Source organism: Coccinella septempunctata, chromosome 9 (genome assembly GCF_907165205.1).
Source record: "Coccinella septempunctata chromosome 9, icCocSept1.1, whole genome shotgun sequence".
Classification (NCBI taxonomy): domain Eukaryota; kingdom Metazoa; phylum Arthropoda; class Insecta; order Coleoptera; family Coccinellidae; genus Coccinella; species Coccinella septempunctata.
Genome location: NC_058197.1, coordinates 20,613,583 through 20,630,069, shown reverse-complemented (window position 1 = coordinate 20,630,069; position 16,487 = coordinate 20,613,583). Strand labels below are relative to the sequence as shown.

Below are 16,487 nucleotides of genomic sequence, written 5' to 3'. Positions count from 1 at the left end.
AGGTAATCAGTTAACACAGCAAGTTGTCACCAATTTTGGTGGATGCGCAGGTAGACACGAGATGCATCCCAAGGACATTGAAACGCAATTTTGCAAATGCCGGGCTGCTGTTTTATCACCGAAATAGTTGAAAAACGGTCTTCTACTGGCGTTATAACAAATTGGGTCTACAACAAAACAATAGAGTTAGGTTAGGTTAGGCAACCTAACCTAACCAAAGAGGAACCTAACCTTGTCGAACACCATAGACAAATGTCTATCTCTATGTCGAACCAAAGATATGTAATATCTTTATGTCGAACACATTGAACTCTATGGTACCATAGAGTTCAATGGTCGAACACCTTATTTTAGAGTTCTGTGTCGAACACTTTCAGCAGAGACTCTCTGGTTTCAGTAAGGGGTTGAGTTAAATGTATACCATCGTAACTTTTTAGACTTTTATTTTATCCTTGCGTTCCATATTTCCAAATACAGGGTGAGTCTTTTACTCGTACAAATATATTTTATTTTTGAGGTCACAGGAAAACAATTTTTGCAGATTCGGCCATGATAAAAGATAGGGCCATTTTAATTTTTTATAATGAGCTGTGCCACCTCTGGGAAAACAAAATAACCTTCAGACTAACTGGCCAAATCTGTGACACTGCACATCTGTGGATCTTTTAAACAGAGTTGCATTCAGCCAAAGTACCCAATTTTCAAACTTCACAGATACTTTTAATTTTTGGACATTAGATTATCCTAACCTAGTTTCAAGAGTTGGGCTCTTTTAATTTTTGATATTTTCATGGTACTTAATGAGAAAACTGGAAGACGTGGATGATATCTTGTGTTTCTACTGTTCTACTGTTAAAATTTTCGTACTCACCTTGTATAAACTTACCAATTAAACTACCCAATCACCTCTGCCATCCAATGTGACACATTAAAACAACACCCAGAATAAAATTTAATACTTCGGGAAATAAAAAAAAGGGGAACAAATAAAAACTACCACAAACATAAAAATAAAAATTCAATAATACACCTAACAAATCTTCCACTAATCTATTTAGACTTAAACAGCTCCACAAGAACGGCGTGTTCTTGCCTCTTGACACTCTTCATATCCAGTATCTTATAATACTCCGATAGCTGACAATCTGGCAGCAGCTTCCTGCACTGCTCCACGAAATTTTTATTGGGCTCGATCGGCGTCATCACAACCTTCAGGATCATCTCAGCCTTGGTCATACCTGAAAAAACACGACGCGTAACACGCAACGTCTCAAGTCAACCATCCCGAACCTTTCGTGACCACCTTGGTGTAGGCCACGGGCGGCGGCCTCCCGACCTGCGACCCGACGGACGGCAGGTTCAACAGCGCCGTCTTCAGCATGTGCGCGTCCAGCAGCAGCTGCTCCGCCCCCTCGGTGTTCATCGGTTTGCACTTGTAGACCGTCTGCACGAACTTCGGTATGAACTGGTTGACGAAACGCAGGCAGAACTGCACGAAGTACTTCCTGGACTGGGACAGGTTGTCCCGCACCGTGGGCACGTTGTTCTTCAGGTGGTTGCAGATCGACGAGATGTACGGACTCTGATCGCCGACCGCGTCGATGGACTGCCATTGTATCTTTGAAAAACGGTCGTTAGGTTCGAATTATGGTTAGGCGTCGCGCTAAAACTAACCTTGCTCATGGCCGTCAGGGCCGGTTCGCAGGCGTTCTCCAGGTCCTGCACGAGGATCTGGATGCAATTCGAAATCACCCTGAGAATGGAGACATTTCGAGTTAGCACTGTAGATACCCTTTTTTGGGAGATACAATACATCAAGTCGGAAAAAAACACAAATTTGCCTATTTATGATCATCATGTTTCGTTAGAACCAAAAAAACCCTTGAAAGATCCGAAAACAACACATCGTTGGAAATTTTCAATCGTGAATGCCCAGTCGATTGTTACGCCCATGTCCGTGCGGTTCCCGAGTCATCTTCGGTTACCCTCGGCGTCAATCGTATAACGTGAAGTTAGCCCACCGCCGTAAATTCTATGGCTCATCTGATGACGCATGAACTTGCAACATGAATCTATGTTCCAAGCTTGGAACATAGATATACGTTGACAAAATGACAGTTTTTAGAAATTTTACTTGTGAAGTTTCGAATATTGCCCATTTTCGAGTGGACAAAGACTCTCGTCGACTTGAGACGCCCGCTAAAAGTGAAATTCTAGTTCGTACCGACTAAAACTCAAATGTGAAGCAACTTTCCCCGATTTCAGCCTACTTTTCGGATTCATTGCAGACCAAGAATTGACGTAAAAATATCGTTCAAAATATCACTCCACGCCTATTCCTCCCCACGTCCCGATTCTCGGATTTTCGATACTCAAGATACTCGCTTGTGAAAATTGTCCTGTTCCTTGGTGAAATCCACCTGATCGGCGAGCGAGGGCTCGATCTTCTGCTTCAGCTTGTCGCTCAGCTGCTGGGTGGTCTCGACGCAGTACTCGGCCGTGGTCAAGATGCAGCAGATCCTGCCCTGTTCCTCCCTGCTCAACTTGACGGCGTCGCCCTCTTTCAGCAGCGACGAGAAATTCTGAATGAGACCCGACGTGGACATCTTCTGGATGTCCCTGGTGAGCATCGACACGCTGGTGCCCAGAGATTGCGGTTCCATCTTGGGCAGGTTGTTCTGAATAACGTCCGGTTAATTTCGAGCGTTCGAAAATTCGATAAAAGTGGCTACCTGAAGCAGTTTTTCGGCGTAGAGCTCCAGATATTTACGGAAGACGTTGGTCAGACCCAGCATGGTTTTACCCTTGTCCAATTGGGCGCATTGTATCAGGCTCTTTTTGTAGAAAACGAACAGGTCCGGACAACTGGGTAGGATAGACGCCTGAGTCTCTGTCGCCTCAGTTGGTTTACTCTGAAAATTACCAAATGTACAACTCCTTACCTTAATTTTATTCATCCTTACTTGTTTCTCGTCTATAATGAACCTTTCCAACAGTTCGCAGAGATTCTTATCCACGCTATCGATGTAGATTTCCAAGTGGGGTACAAAACACTTACCAATCAACCCGTCGAACACGGATAAAAATTCGGGATTATCAATGTTGTCCACCACCAACTGAGGATTTTCCTCCGTTATAGTGATACCCGTAAATTTCCTACTGAGTAGATTCTCAAAAGCCGTAGTTTTCTGTATGGCATAGAGAAGAAGTTTCACGTCCATCTCCCCCTTCCTCTTGGCCATGATCTTCGACAGTTGTTCCCTCGTACGGTGCGCGAACTGAACCGCAATCCTTTCCGAAACTTCCCAATTCGGCGGAAACATATTCCCTTTGAAAATATCGAATCAGTCTTCGTAACTTCTCCCAATTAATTTTTTTTACCTAATTTATCCTCGAAATCCACCAAGTTCTTCTTCAGCCACGCGTATCTTTTATCGATCTTATCCAACCAAGCAGTATCTTCGGTTTCCTGGAACAGATGATTGTACTCCTCCAACTGCAGATCTACAAACCATTTTAACAAGTCTTTTTTCACTGAAGAATCTAATACTGACGCCACGAGGCAAGCCTGAGAGAGTTGCTTGTTAGGAATGGTGCTCCTTGCATTCGAGAAGGCTTCTCGGAAGTCCAGGTTAATCTGTTCGGCCAGTTCCGAGTGTATCTGTCTAACTTGGTCCCCCAAGCTCTTGATTTGCGGAATGTCCGAGTAGTTTTCGAAATGCGCCATAACTTCACTAATTCCCTGCAGTGGTGAAGCTATTTCCCCATACAGTTTTTTCTGGGTTAGAACTTTCAAGTTATCCACCCCTTCAACTAATATTTGCAGATGATTCAGCGTTGTAATCGCAAGAGTTAGGTTTCTCTTTGCACAATCTAATTGTTTGATATCCCTAGTTATTTCTCTAACCATTTCTTCTGATTTTACGGCCTGTTCTTTGATATCCTTGATGTGGAAGAATAATTCTTTTATTACCGACTGTGCCTCACCCAGGGCTTCTTTACCCTCCTGACTAGCTTCTACTTGTCCATGAATGATGGTGGTAATTTCGTTATCTATCGTAACAATCTTATTCTCGAATTTCATGACTACTTCGTCAATATTGGACAGGGACTGTTCCGTTGGGAAGAGATTATTGATGTAATCGATTGTATTGAAGTCTTTCTCATCTAATGGATCTTTTTTCTGCAATACCTAGAAAAATTCACGTTGGAAACAGATATCAGACATTTATGAAACATACTTCCTCAATAGCAGATTGGACTTCTGGATCAAAATTGATGAAGAAATCTTGATCGTCAGTACTTTCAGTCAATTCGCTGTCAGAAAGATCCATGATTCCGTAGAGAAATTCAAGTTAAGCTGAAATAAAATTGGGAAAATTGTAATTACATATTCGGTTTTTGATTCAAATGATCAATCAAAATATTTTGCTGTCACACGAAGACAAATTGGGTAGTTCAAATTTCAAGTTCTACTTGAACTACTCAGATCATCTGTCAAATTTCCCTCAGTATCTGTCAGAAATCTCCGGAAAAAATTGACATTTGTGCAGAAGTGCCAACGCACGTGAGCGAAAAACAAGCAGCTCTCGACGTAGTTGTTGTTTTTCAGCTGACACAATTTCTCAAACCAAAGATGACCTTTTGAAAATTATTGTAAGTCTCGCATCAAAAATAAAAATGGGTAACAGCCATGGGCACAATGGAAGCAGCAAGCACAAATCATCATCACAGTCTTCCACTGATAGTACCTCAAGAAAATCCTTTTCGAAAAGCATATCAGTGACCGATATTCAAGACAAGCACTTCACCAACTTTGAATCCGTGACCAAATTGGCTAAGGTTAGTGCCCTTTTCCAAGTTGTCTACATCACTCGGCCGAATACGCTATCAGTTTGGAGTTCCTGTTCATCAGAAATGGAAGAATGAACAATGATTGCACAGTTGTGTATTGAATGTATTTTAAATTTCAAACGAGTATTTTTTAGTCAGTTTGATAGAAAAAGCTGTGCTTCTTAGCCATATGTTAAATGTTGGTATTGTGATATTAATTTTCTTTCAGATTTTATCCAATAAAACTTTAGCTGAAGAACATGTGTCGGGCATTACTCTCAATGTCTTTACTGTGAGTATCTTTTTCAAATGATGAAAGAATTTAACGATTTCTTTTCATTACAGAAATACCTGTTTCCAAGGTATCAAGTTCTTGCATTGAAATTGTTCAATTACTTTCAAAAGTTATCTAAATCCAACAAAGATTACTTGGATACTCACGCCTTCACAGAACAATGCGCAAAATACTTACAGGTGAAATTTCTTTACATTACATGTTCGTTACCTCTATAATAACCCCTCTCTGTCAATTTTTAGGTACTAGACGATTCTACAATGAGTGATATTCTGGTCAAGATGTTTTCTATTGAAAATCAAGATAACAACAACGAAACGATAACTCCAGATTTGTTAAAGATGCTACTCATGTCCTCTTATCATATTAGCATGGATCATTATTCGGAAGGACCTCAGTCTTGTTATTTTTTACATCAAACTTTAAAAGCCATCGTCGATAGCTGCTTCCACGTGAAAAACTCCCTATCCACCAGTTACGTGTCCCACTGGCTGCAATCGAACTGCCCCAGATTGCTACAACCTGTCCACAGATTCATCGTTCACACTTTGGCGACCGCGTACAGGACTTTACAGGAGAAAAACGAAATCGACCTGGTCACTGGTGAGCAAAGCCTTACGAAATTTCTAGGGTACCGAAAAAGATTTCGTCCTATAGGTTAATTTAAGTGATCGGAATCAGATAGTTAGTTAGGTTAAGAATATTTCAGGTTTTCTCGATGCCCAGTCGCTTATTAACTTGTGCTTAGGATACATTGTCTTAACAATCATGTACATTTGTATATAACTTCTCTGTTGTACAGGTCTGGACTCTAACGATTCTTTCGAACAAGGTAAACAAAGACCTAGTAAGTAACTCGAACCGTTGGAGCTTCTCAGTGTCACTAACATGTTTTATGTCGGCTTTGTGTTAGTGTTGATACGTTTTATTGTGTTTTCGTGGGATATAGATCGTTCGAAGGTTGTCCTGAGAGGCTTATGTAACGCACATTACTGACACCTCTATACGCTCTTTCTATCAAGTTTAAACTTGCAATAATCAGTCACAAATCACTCTGTACGTCTTGGTAGAGGAGTTTGGTTCACCAACGCACTATTTTGGTCGTTAGTTTGGTCCTTATGGGTACCTTTCACGCAGGTCTCGAGCTGGCGACGCCGGTCCTGGAAAAGACGTCCCCGTTCGCGGGCAACTCCACGTCCCTCGCCAACGGCAAGAACACCCCGCCCTACACCCTGAACATGAGCCTCAGCTGGTTGTTGGCCAGCGCCTTGCCCCCCCTCTACTCGATGCCCCAGAAGGCCAACTCTCCGGAGGGCAGCTCCAACGGCCTGTCCAGCATGGTGTTCTTGTCCAAGATGTTGAGCTCCATCCCCTCCCACTGGGTGCTCATATACGATTCCAACCAGCACGGCCTGGGGGCCAACAGGTACAAAATCAACCTGATCTAATCCTCTAATCTTCCTAACCTCGTTCTCTTGAAGATTCTTGCACCATACGTTGGCCTACAAGGGTCCCACCCTGGTGATGTTGAAGACCAAAGAGGAGAGCGTCTTCTGCGTGGCCTGTCCGGACGAATGGCACGAATCGCACCAGTATTGGGGACGCGAGGAATCCGCCCTGTATCAGCTCCTGCCCAAGTTCAGCCTCATGGAGAAGGGACCGAAGATGCTGTACCTCAACTTCACGGCGCGCGGCTACCCGCACGGACTGAGGGTGGGCAGCAACCCCAGGAGCCCCGTCATCTCCATAGACGGCGGCTTCGAAAAGGTATCGGAGTATTGTTCATATCGTTAAACGTCAAATATTTCTGTGACCGCGTCAACGTCACGCTGACAGTTGACGGAACTTACGTCAAATTTTTCCGTGAACCAATGAGACCTATACTTACGCATCTTCCTGTAAAAAAGAGGTGGATTTTTCTTGTAACCGAGAGTTTTTTCCAGATTGAGTATAGCAAGATACCAGACAAGTTGCTGAGGGTGGAGGTTTGGGGCTGCGGCGACTCGGTGAGTAGGGATCGTCAGCTGGAAGTGAAGAAGTGGGAGGTTAGGGAGGCGGAGAAACAGAGGGTGGTCAAACTGTCGGCCGCCGATTGGATCGATCATCCCGATCGTTACCTGTTGGAGTTGGCGGGCAGGCCCCAGTACGCAACGAAATGAAGATATAGATAGATCGTTTATGTAATTTTTTTTCGCTATTTCAGAGTATCAAAGATTTTTTCCGCGTCCGGTCTACTTGGCTGTTTTTCGAGATGAGCCGGTTTATTTTTATAACGAAATTTTCTACCAGTTTAGTACTTACGGAAGATTAGGTGCTTATACTTAGATGGAGTACTTAGCTATTTAATTTGTGATGATCATTTATAGGAAAAATTTAGTGCCTACAAACCAGAATGTGCCAATTGAAGAAAAAAAAAAAGAATTTGTTCCTCAATTTTATTAAATTGCATCATTCCTAAGGCTCAAAATGAAAGAAAGGCGGTATAAGGCTTTGCCGGTACATTTGTAGAACTTACGAATTTCGCGGCATATTTCGTTACAATGAATTATTTTTCTTTAATTTGGGACCTTAACACATATGTATACTTGTTTTATTGTGATACTTTTCTGAAATTATTTAATCATCTTGATAGTTGTTCGAAAATCTCCAGTTTTTTATCATCCCGAGTAGTGTGTTCTTACCGATTAATTTTTTAAGGTATTTTTATTTATTTTTCGGCGCCTTGATGGACAAATATGATGATTAAAATATGACTGATATGGAAAAATATATTTTTGTCGCCATCGGGCGACTTTTTATTTAATTTCTTGAAAAAGGCAGATTAATTTTATCACTAGGTTACTTATTTAATTTAATTTTCAATTTATTATTCCTTTTACATTTTGTAGCATCTAAGTGCAATTATATCGAAAACCGGAGTGATGCTCATAATTACCATAAGTTTCCACATGAAGAAATTTTGTCTAGACCATTTTATTCGTTAATAATAAAGATGATTCAGTTGAAATTGGAATTTTTTTTAACATCTACCCAAAATGACCCAATTGTTAAAGATACTTTATTTCATTATTACAAGAATATAAAAAAAACAAGTAACAAACTTACAAAAACTTTTTCAAAAATGAAAAGTTTCATATAAAAGGCAGAGTAGCTAAAAAAAAAAAAAATGTAAACATTCCAAGTTAATCCAAAGCACGAATTGAGAATATGTGGGGTCGTAGATACATCTTTCAAATAGAAAACAATATTTCTAATCGAGAGCGGTGCATTGGATTAAAATCAAACAATTGGAGAATATTTGTTACCTATACAAAAGAAATTTAAGTTTTCACTTATTTTTATCACAGAAAATCTATAAAATAACTCTGAAACACGTCTGTCAATAGAACTATTTTAAAACGTCACTATTAATTTAGTCACTTTGTGAAAGATTATTTGTTCAATAGGACAGAATTGTAAAGAGAATTCTCGAATTGCCAAAACTATACCGCAAAAATCAACCAACACTCTCTAACCTAAAAATTTTAGACAGCTGACATTAAGAAAGTGTCAATTGACAATCAGAAAAAAGCATCCCTCACTTCACCACTTCTTGGTAAACTAAAATCAACGATTGTTAGTAATACTAAAAAAAAATTAAAATAAATGAAACGCGATCCGTTAGCGAAAATTTGTTCTTAACCTGAAAGAGCATTGGGTTCAAGGTCCGTCACATCAGTAATATCGTTTCTTTGGCTTAAATTGATGGTGTATATCCCCCGATACCAAAAGACAGATTGGAAAATTCGTGCATTCCCCCTATTGTCAATCCATATTAAGTTCCGTAAGAATCAACGCTTTTAATACCTCTGGTTCCTCGCTCACCGATGTCGTTAACAAATAATTACATCCTCAGAAACTATCACACGTCTGGAAAGTGCTTCGATGATGTTAAACTTTTGAACGGTTCAGACCACATTCGTCTCAGGTCCCCCTAAAAAAAACCCAATTGTTTTTTGGAATTATTTTTTGATAAAACCTCACCTTCAAATAAGCCATGGTCAGCAAAGGTAGCAACGTAAACGGTACCAAATAAAGTAAAGCAGGCTGAGCAGCCTTGAAGACTTCAGAACTGACAGTCGCTGTCAATAATCCTAAGAAGTACCCTAGTAACGAACAGTGGAAATAGGTTAACCGGGAACCAGCCAGACCTTGTGCCTTCTTGTAGGCATCGTAACGCAGCACGAAACACAACAGGAGACCCGGCATCACTATATCCCCAAGACCTGCAAAAATCGTCTCAAGTCAGTTTTAACCCAAGATAACCTGCAGCACGGTCTCACCCAACATACTGAAGTGACCCGCGTTGTGCATGCTTGGGAAAACCAGTTTTCCTGGCAAGCTCAATTTGGGGGCTTCCCTAACCATCCCGTTCAGATGGAACTTACGGGCTACTAAGCCCACTGGGTTTTCCGCAGGTCTTGTAGCTACCTGAAGATCAAAGTTACCTAATTCTATAAACATTTAGCCTTATTCTATAAAAAATGTCACCTGTCAAAGACTCTATTGACAGATGACATATAATAACCAGATATAGGTACATAGAAATATCCCCACCCCGTACATTTTCTATGCACCTTTCGCCAACTGACAAAAATGAAAAAATCATCTTACCTTGACCATCACGTTAGTGCTAAAAATATAGGATGAAAAAAACACCCAAAAAACGTCATAGATCAGAAGACCAGTTAGCAACAGAGTCGAAACCTTCAGACTCGGCAGTCGGACGAAAGCTATAAAGGCTACACAAAGCCCCATACCCATCGCATCCATCAACAACCAATGACCTTAAAACAAAGTTGTTAAAACAAACAAAAATGTGACAATGTTAAAAAAATCACCTGTCAGTATCCAAATGCAAACTATAAATAGGGATAAACTGAAAGATAAGAGTTCGGCTGATGTAAACCGTCCGCACATTCCAAAGGAAAACTTGGTGTTGTTGGAACAAGGCCTTATGATGTATTGACACATTGGTAGAAGCAGAAAAGCCAAAGCTACCGTAGCTATAACTGAAAAAAAAAAAGGGATACAAAGAAGTTGTGATAAATTGCTGGATTTCTTACTAGCGGTACAAATCGCAAAGAGCATCTGCATGGAATCGAAGAAAAAAAACATAACAAGTAGGGAGACGCTGGCTCCTAAGGGGAGACACAAGGCTTGCATTGTATCTAGGGTTTGAACGTTGTTTTCAGTCTGTAGGGTTTGCGAGGGATTCAGGAGGCAATTCGTACTGCCATTCGCCCTGTCCCTGGCCTCTTGTTCCATGTTCAAGGAACGGAAGGAACCATAAACAATGAGTAACATAGAAATCAAAAAAGTGGACACTCTGCTCGAGTCCATTATCGAGTAGGCCCATTGATACTCGATAGTTTGAGCTGGGTTCAAGTTATCTGCCATCCTGGGGGCAGTTTTCTATGTCACTAGCTGAAAATCGAAGTTTAGCCAGATTTCACTTATGTTAGATTGAACTCACCTAGATATCTCTTTATTTTTTGAATTAATACACTCGGATATGTCGGTAAACATTACTTATATTGGCTTGGATTCATTTTAAAAGTAGATAATTCTTATTGTACGACGCCATGTTGATCATACATAATACTTTCTAAAACTTCCACTTTGAACATACGTCTCTCATCTTACACTTGATCGAAATTTTCACAGTATTTCACTAGGGGATCCGCAGTTTGCCGTCTTTATTTACAAACCAGTCGTTATCACAAATATTTATTTACATATGATAAAACAGACGTGGTGAAGAGAACTTGCCTGCCTGAGGCACGTTCAGGCAACCAAACATACGCTAATGTCGCGAATGAATGCATCGTTCTCTTTCTACCTCTCCTTTTCCGCCTGGTTCCATCTCTTTTCCCCGAGGTGAAAGTAGCAGCATAGATTAAAAAGATCTGTGGTAACAGACCAACGTCAAAATTTAGTTCCACTCGGTTAACTATCGTATATTAGTTAATCTACTAAATAATAACAATAATATGCGAATCTACACACGGAACAACTGATCGTTTCATGTCTTAGAAATGGAATTAGATGAAAAAATAACCTTTCTCACGATTCATTCTCGATTTACGGCTTGCAAATAAATGGTGGATGCGCCAACTATAGCCCAGAGTTCAAATCTTCCCGGCTTTCGAAATTAGGGTTGTTTTTGGCTTTCTTTGAGCCGCGTGTGAACTTGGATGTCACGCCTGATACTTTTCAGATATTTTCCGGCTTCCGCACAATCTCACGAAGCTTTTGGTGCCGCCTTCTAGCCGCCTCTCTAATGATCCGAATTTTTTCGAGATATCCAAATGGGACAACGGTTAAATCTATTCTCGCGTTAAAAATCCGTTGCTTGCAGTGATACGGCGAATCCGGGGCATACGAAAAGCAGGTTGATCTAACAGTTTAGCGTAGCGAAGTGGGCCAAGTGCACTTTCTTCTCTAGCCGCGGCGGACGGAAGCACCAGGTAAACAAAACAGTCCGTCCAAAAGCGCCATCGGTTTCCGAACGACCTGCTGCACTCCGAGGTCGTTTTTCGATAAGGACCCACCTAATAAGACCCACTCGATATCGACCAAAAGACCTGTTAGCACCGCCAACAAACCAGTTGCTTTGTTTTGTTTTTTTTTTCGCTCTCAAACCTTCCCGGCGCCCGCGAAGTGGTTCTATCTTCTAAATTGTGCTTCTAAGTTGGAAATGATACGTCGCTCTTTCTTCGTTATCTTCTTGGCCTCCTTGCAGCTGGTGAGTTACTCAAGTTTTCTTCTTATTTTTCGTGTACTGTCTTCATTACGCGCATATTCTCTTCGATAGTTATTTTATAGCAACATTTCTTCTATTTCGCTGTCAATACACGGATAAACCATGTCTTATACCCCCACTCTCCCAGAATTTATAGCGCTCAATGATCAATCCTCATTTTTTTTATCTTGTAACACATTTCGGAAATGAAGAGTCAATTTGGTCATGTTTGCTTGTTCAGAAGTTTCATTCAGTTAATTATATCGATTAATTAGTTATTCAGTTCGACTCTGAGTATTCCAAAAAGTTTGTATTCACTTAATTTCTTGGGAAAATTTGCTCCAATGTGCTTATTTTCACTACTGATGTAAGATGAAGCTCAATTTTCACTCTACAATAAATTCACTTTTATTATTAGAATTTTCTCTGCAACTATTATAATCATGTTTATTTCTTATGCATCAGGAAACAGCCATATTTGACTCTTTCCTTAAGAATACCACTCCCCAGTTGCTCTGTTTTCCTAGAGGCTTTGCAAATGTCTTCAAAGATATGAGCTCAATTTCCCTTTAAGGTCCAAGACTATCTATCCCTCATAACCCCTTTCGAGCAACTGAAACTGAGACTGTCACGAAAATTCCTCAATATTAACCATCTTCCGAATCTTGCAGTGCCATGGAGGTCCACCCAAGGTCGAGACCAAGGTGATGCTGCTGGACTCTTACATCCCAGCGGCCATGCAGGTCATAGCCCACCTGACGGAGTCCATGAAGTACGACCTGAAGCCTCCCTCCACAACCACCCCTTCACCGGCACGACCCTCGGACACGACCAAACCCACCTCCACCCACAGACCCGGCATATACGCCCCAGAGGTCCCTCCAGGTCCAGACAGCTACGAGAAGCTGGGTGAGCTGGAAAACTACGGCGAAGAACTGTAAGTTCCCCCACATCCCCACCATCTAGATTGAACGACCCCACGGTTCCTTTCAGAGCGTCGTCGAAGACCTTCTTCAGCATCCCCAAGCTGCAGGCCTACCTCAACGTGGAAACGGAGGAACTGCCCGAGAACCTCGAGAATCTCATCGGCGTCGGCCCGGCGTCGCTCGTCAAACTCGTACATTCCGAAGACGACGCCCCAGCTTCTTCGGATCCGGAGGAGCAGGTTCGCGTCCTGCTGAAGAACCTCGACGATTCGGAATTCATCAGGGCTTATCTGGAGAAGAACAAGAGGGCGCCGCCTACCAAGGCGTACGTGACGTTGCTGTCGCTCTACGATCAACTCAGCAAGGACGCCAAGAGCCAGGGGTACAACAAGTTTCAGGTAAAATCCCCTTTAGAATGGCGTAGGGCAGGTTAATTTTAGCTTAGAGGGGTCATACTCTGCCAAGGATGCAAAATGACAACGATGTAAATATGGCACTTAAGGTAGTCATGGGCATTTGGCTACCATAGTAACTATGACTCCCAAAGGTAGCCAATGCCCACGACAACCTTAACTATCTCAAGAGTCATAGTTACTTTTTGTACCTTTTACACTTCTGACGTAGATATACGCTCAAAAAATAACTATGACTCTTAAGGTAGTTAAGGTAGTAATGGGCATAGGACTACCTTAATTACCTTAACAGTTATAGTTACTTTTAATTCTTCTAACTATAACATTCTGACGTAGATATACGCCCAGAAAGTAACTATGACTCTTAAGGTAGTTAAGGTATTAATGGGCATAGGACTATTTTAACTACCTTAAGAGTCATAGTTACTTTCTGGGCGTATATCTACGTCAGAATGTTATAGTTAGAAGAATTAAAAATAACTATGACTCTTGAGGTAGTTAGGGTAGTAATGGGCATAGGACTACCTTAATTACCTTAAGAGTTATAGTTACTTTTAATTCTTCTAACTATAACATTCTGACGTAGATATACGCCCAGAAAGTAACTATGTCTCTTAAGTTAGTTAAGGTAGTAATGGGCATAGGACAACCTTAACTACCTTAAGAGTCATAGTTACTTTCTGGGCGTATATCTTCGTCAGAATGTTATAGTTAGAAGAATTAAAAGTAACTATGACTCTTAAGGTAGTTTAGATAGTAATTGGCATAGGACTACCTTAATTACCTTAAGAGTTATAGCTACTTTTAATTCTTCTAACTATAACATTCTGACGTAGATATACGCCCAGAAAGTAACTATGACTCTTAAGGTAGTTAATGTATTAATGGGGGGCATAGGACTATCTTAACTACCTTAAGAGTCATAGTTACTTTCTGGGCGTATATCTACGTCAGAATGTTATAGTTAGAAGAATTAAAAATAACTATGACTCTTAAGGTAGTTAGGGTAGTTATGGGCATAGGACTACCTTAATTACCTTAAGAGTTATAGTTACTTTTAATTCTTCTAACTATAACATTCTGACGTAGATATACGCCCAGAAAGTAACTATGACTCTTAAGTTAGTTAAGGTAGTAATGGGCATAGGACTATTTCAACTACCTTAAGAGTCATAGTTACTTTCTGGACGTATATCTTCGTCAGAATGTTATAGTTAAAAGAATTAAAAGTAACTATGACTCTTAAGGTAGTTAAGATAGTAATTGGCATAGGACTACCTCAATTACCTTAAGAGTTATAGCTACTTTTAATTCTTCTAACTATAACATTCTGACGTAGATATACGCCCAGAAAGTAACTATGACTCTTAAGGTAGTAATGGGCATAGGGCAAGCTTAACTACCTTAAGAGTCATAGTTAGTTAGGTTATAAAATTTTGAGGATTATCACTGAATTAGTTCAATTTTCCCCTATATAGGGTTATCATCAGCATGTTTTGGTAGAACTGTCGAAGACCTCCTCAGGCACGGCCGCCGACCAACTCAAGTTCGTCCTGGAGAAGATCCTGACGAATCAGGATTCTAAACAGCCGGAAGTCAAGAGGAAGATATCGGCGCTTCTGGAAGACCTCAAGACCGACAACAGCTACATCCACAAGGCCCTGTTGTACATCCCGCCCCTTCAGTTCAGTATTTAGGTTGTGATCGAGATTTCTATAATAATAAAAAAAAAGTTGGCAAGAAGTCTACGTGGTGTTTTCATCATCCGGGTCCTCAAGTTCAAACGCTCAAACCGAATTGAGCAATTCCCGCGGTAGGAAGACCTTCCTTGCAGATTCCGCCTGGTCGCCGCGTTGCCAGACCGGGCTTCGATATCCGGACACGAGGGAAAAACTAACACTTGTATTTGCTCGAAAACTTTCGTTTTACGAAATTCACAAAATCGATTGTTGAAGTTTCGTATTTCGAAGATGAACTCTCGGACAGTCAAATTGAAAAAAAAAAACTTGAAATCGTATGGGGTTTAACGCGATGTTTTTTCGAATGTAATATTAAAACTACATTTTTGCATAATATATGTGAAAATGGCAAACAAGTAAGGCTTTCTTAGTACCACAGTTTTTGAAACAGGATTGCATTCTATGTCCATGAAAATCCTACAACTTATCTTTCTTAAAATGAGAATAGCGCTTGTTCAACCTGTTATTCTTTTTCATAACATCACTTTTCACATAGCAGCACAAGAAATAGAATTATTTCCCTTCTACCAATCCAAGAATTTGACTTTTTGATCAAAATATCCCTGGAAATCGAATTGGTAGCAGGGTTTCCTTCGTATGGCCCTCAATACCTCCAGATTCGACACCGTTAGAGTTTTTCTCGCGACAGAGACGATTTGATCAACCTTAGATCGCTCTCTCACACGTTTCATCCACCACAAGGACTACAAGGAGTAATTTTCGTAGAGACGGCCTACGTGCGAAAAATCCTGGTATTTTTTCCGGACCGAGGCGGCAACATGGCTTCCGTTCACCGCCCGGAACCGACGAAAAGCGCGATATCTGCGAGCGAGAGAACAGAACAACATTCAGTTGTTTTCATAAAGTAAGTCAAGATAGAGGGGAAACTCAACTACAAAAACTGGACCCCTTATTTAGTTTGTTGAACCACCGCATGGGGTCGCTTCCATCGCTGATTTTACGTTTGTAAACATTTCCATAACCTCATTCTTTTCGTCTTTGTCTGCAGTGAGAAGTGTATCGTGATTCCTAAGTGTTTTTTCTGATAATTGAATAAGATGTCGGAAAATAGAAATATTAAAAGCAATAAATTTTGTGTGCCGAACTGTGGTGATAAGACTAGTAGACGTCATCGGTTTCCTGAAGCAGATAATAAACAACCGGAAATTATCAAACTTTGGATGGAAAAAGTTCGTAATCCCTTGTTGACTACTAAAAGTACTGAACAAATACGAAAATCCTATTTTGAGTGAAAGTGTAAATTTATTTTTTACATATATATGGGAATTATTGGTTACATGGATATTAGTGCTTTATGATGAAGGGTTTTCCCAAATTGAATTGAATTGAAAAAATCAGCAAAGTACTGATGAAACGTCGACTAAGTTAAAAAAAAACAGTGTTTTCCTTCAGTCCTATAACCAATAATTCCCATAGGACATTATAATTATTTCTATTTTATTTTTTACATATTTTCTATTTTATTTTTTACATATA

The 16,487-nt window shown here is 40.5% G+C and overlaps 4 protein-coding genes across 6 annotated transcripts; 2 read left to right on the top strand and 2 right to left on the bottom strand.

Annotated features, from left to right (window-relative positions):
• Positions 1-1,001: 1,001 nt before the first annotated feature.
• Positions 1,002-4,484, bottom strand: LOC123320920 (vacuolar protein sorting-associated protein 53 homolog). 2 transcript variants are annotated; one of them, XM_044908412.1, is made up of 8 exons: positions 4,242-4,484; positions 3,382-4,192; positions 2,964-3,328; positions 2,733-2,912; positions 2,386-2,678; positions 1,675-1,753; positions 1,291-1,618; positions 1,002-1,238 (listed from the first exon to the last, which is right to left on the bottom strand). In XM_044908412.1, exons 1-8 carry the CDS (start codon positions 4,332-4,334, stop codon positions 1,051-1,053), a joined length of 2,337 nt encoding a protein of 778 aa, XP_044764347.1. In that variant the 5' UTR covers positions 4,335-4,484; the 3' UTR covers positions 1,002-1,050. The 2 variants fall into 2 exon arrangements, with proteins under 2 accessions (XP_044764347.1, XP_044764346.1); XM_044908411.1 differs by having other exon boundaries at positions 2,733-3,328.
• Positions 4,485-4,542: 58 nt separating this feature from the next.
• Positions 4,543-8,135, top strand: LOC123320921. Of its 2 annotated transcripts, XM_044908413.1 has the most exons (8): positions 4,543-4,842; positions 5,063-5,125; positions 5,179-5,307; positions 5,371-5,731; positions 5,931-5,975; positions 6,266-6,554; positions 6,610-6,895; positions 7,072-8,135. In XM_044908413.1, exons 1-8 carry the CDS (start codon positions 4,681-4,683, stop codon positions 7,285-7,287), a joined length of 1,551 nt encoding a protein of 516 aa, XP_044764348.1. In that variant the 5' UTR covers positions 4,543-4,680; the 3' UTR covers positions 7,288-8,135. The 2 variants fall into 2 exon arrangements, with proteins under 2 accessions (XP_044764348.1, XP_044764349.1); XM_044908414.1 differs by lacking the exon at positions 5,931-5,975.
• A 37-nt stretch (positions 8,136-8,172) lies between these two features.
• Positions 8,173-10,974, bottom strand: LOC123320922 (signal peptide peptidase-like 3). Its single transcript, XM_044908415.1, has 7 exons — positions 10,644-10,974; positions 10,234-10,594; positions 10,009-10,179; positions 9,782-9,954; positions 9,451-9,598; positions 9,152-9,393; positions 8,173-9,101 (listed from the first exon to the last, which is right to left on the bottom strand). Exons 2-7 carry the CDS (start codon positions 10,565-10,567, stop codon positions 9,030-9,032), a joined length of 1,140 nt encoding a protein of 379 aa, XP_044764350.1. The 5' UTR covers positions 10,568-10,594; positions 10,644-10,974; the 3' UTR covers positions 8,173-9,029.
• A 591-nt stretch (positions 10,975-11,565) lies between these two features.
• On the top strand, positions 11,566-14,997 carry LOC123320178. Its single transcript, XM_044907381.1, has 4 exons — positions 11,566-11,915; positions 12,584-12,849; positions 12,906-13,236; positions 14,730-14,997. Exons 1-4 carry the CDS (start codon positions 11,868-11,870, stop codon positions 14,946-14,948), a joined length of 864 nt encoding a protein of 287 aa, XP_044763316.1. The 5' UTR covers positions 11,566-11,867; the 3' UTR covers positions 14,949-14,997.
• Positions 14,998-16,487: the final 1,490 nt, after the last annotated feature.

What these genes read in the sequence shown, in the direction of transcription:
- LOC123320921 (XM_044908413.1), top strand. Translation starts at nt 4,681, where the DNA reads ATGGGTAACAGCCATGGGCACAATGGAAGCAGCAAGCACAAATCATCA. An exon ending in ACAAGGTAAACAAAGACCTA is followed by an intron (nt 5,976 to 6,265) that starts GTAAGTAACTCG and finishes CCTTTCACGCAG; the next exon opens with GTCTCGAGCTGGCGACGCCG. An exon ending in TAGACGGCGGCTTCGAAAAG is followed by an intron (nt 6,896 to 7,071) that starts GTATCGGAGTAT and finishes AGTTTTTTCCAG; the next exon opens with ATTGAGTATAGCAAGATACC.
- LOC123320178 (XM_044907381.1), top strand. Translation starts at nt 11,868, where the DNA reads ATGATACGTCGCTCTTTCTTCGTTATCTTCTTGGCCTCCTTGCAGCTG. An exon ending in TCTTGGCCTCCTTGCAGCTG is followed by an intron (nt 11,916 to 12,583) that starts GTGAGTTACTCA and finishes CGAATCTTGCAG; the next exon opens with TGCCATGGAGGTCCACCCAA. An exon ending in GAAAACTACGGCGAAGAACT is followed by an intron (nt 12,850 to 12,905) that starts GTAAGTTCCCCC and finishes GGTTCCTTTCAG; the next exon opens with AGCGTCGTCGAAGACCTTCT.
- LOC123320922 (XM_044908415.1), bottom strand. Translation starts at nt 10,567, where the DNA reads ATGGCAGATAACTTGAACCCAGCTCAAACTATCGAGTATCAATGGGCC. An exon ending in TTGCATTTGGATACTGACAG is followed by an intron (nt 9,955 to 10,008) that starts GTGATTTTTTTA and finishes CTTTGTTTTAAG; the next exon opens with GTCATTGGTTGTTGATGGAT. An exon ending in GCACTAACGTGATGGTCAAG is followed by an intron (nt 9,599 to 9,781) that starts GTAAGATGATTT and finishes TTTGATCTTCAG; the next exon opens with GTAGCTACAAGACCTGCGGA.
- LOC123320920 (XM_044908411.1), bottom strand. Translation starts at nt 4,334, where the DNA reads ATGGATCTTTCTGACAGCGAATTGACTGAAAGTACTGACGATCAAGAT. An exon ending in TCCAATCTGCTATTGAGGAA is followed by an intron (nt 4,193 to 4,241) that starts GTATGTTTCATA and finishes GAATTTTTCTAG; the next exon opens with GTATTGCAGAAAAAAGATCC. An exon ending in CCCTGACGGCCATGAGCAAG is followed by an intron (nt 1,619 to 1,674) that starts GTTAGTTTTAGC and finishes CGTTTTTCAAAG; the next exon opens with ATACAATGGCAGTCCATCGA.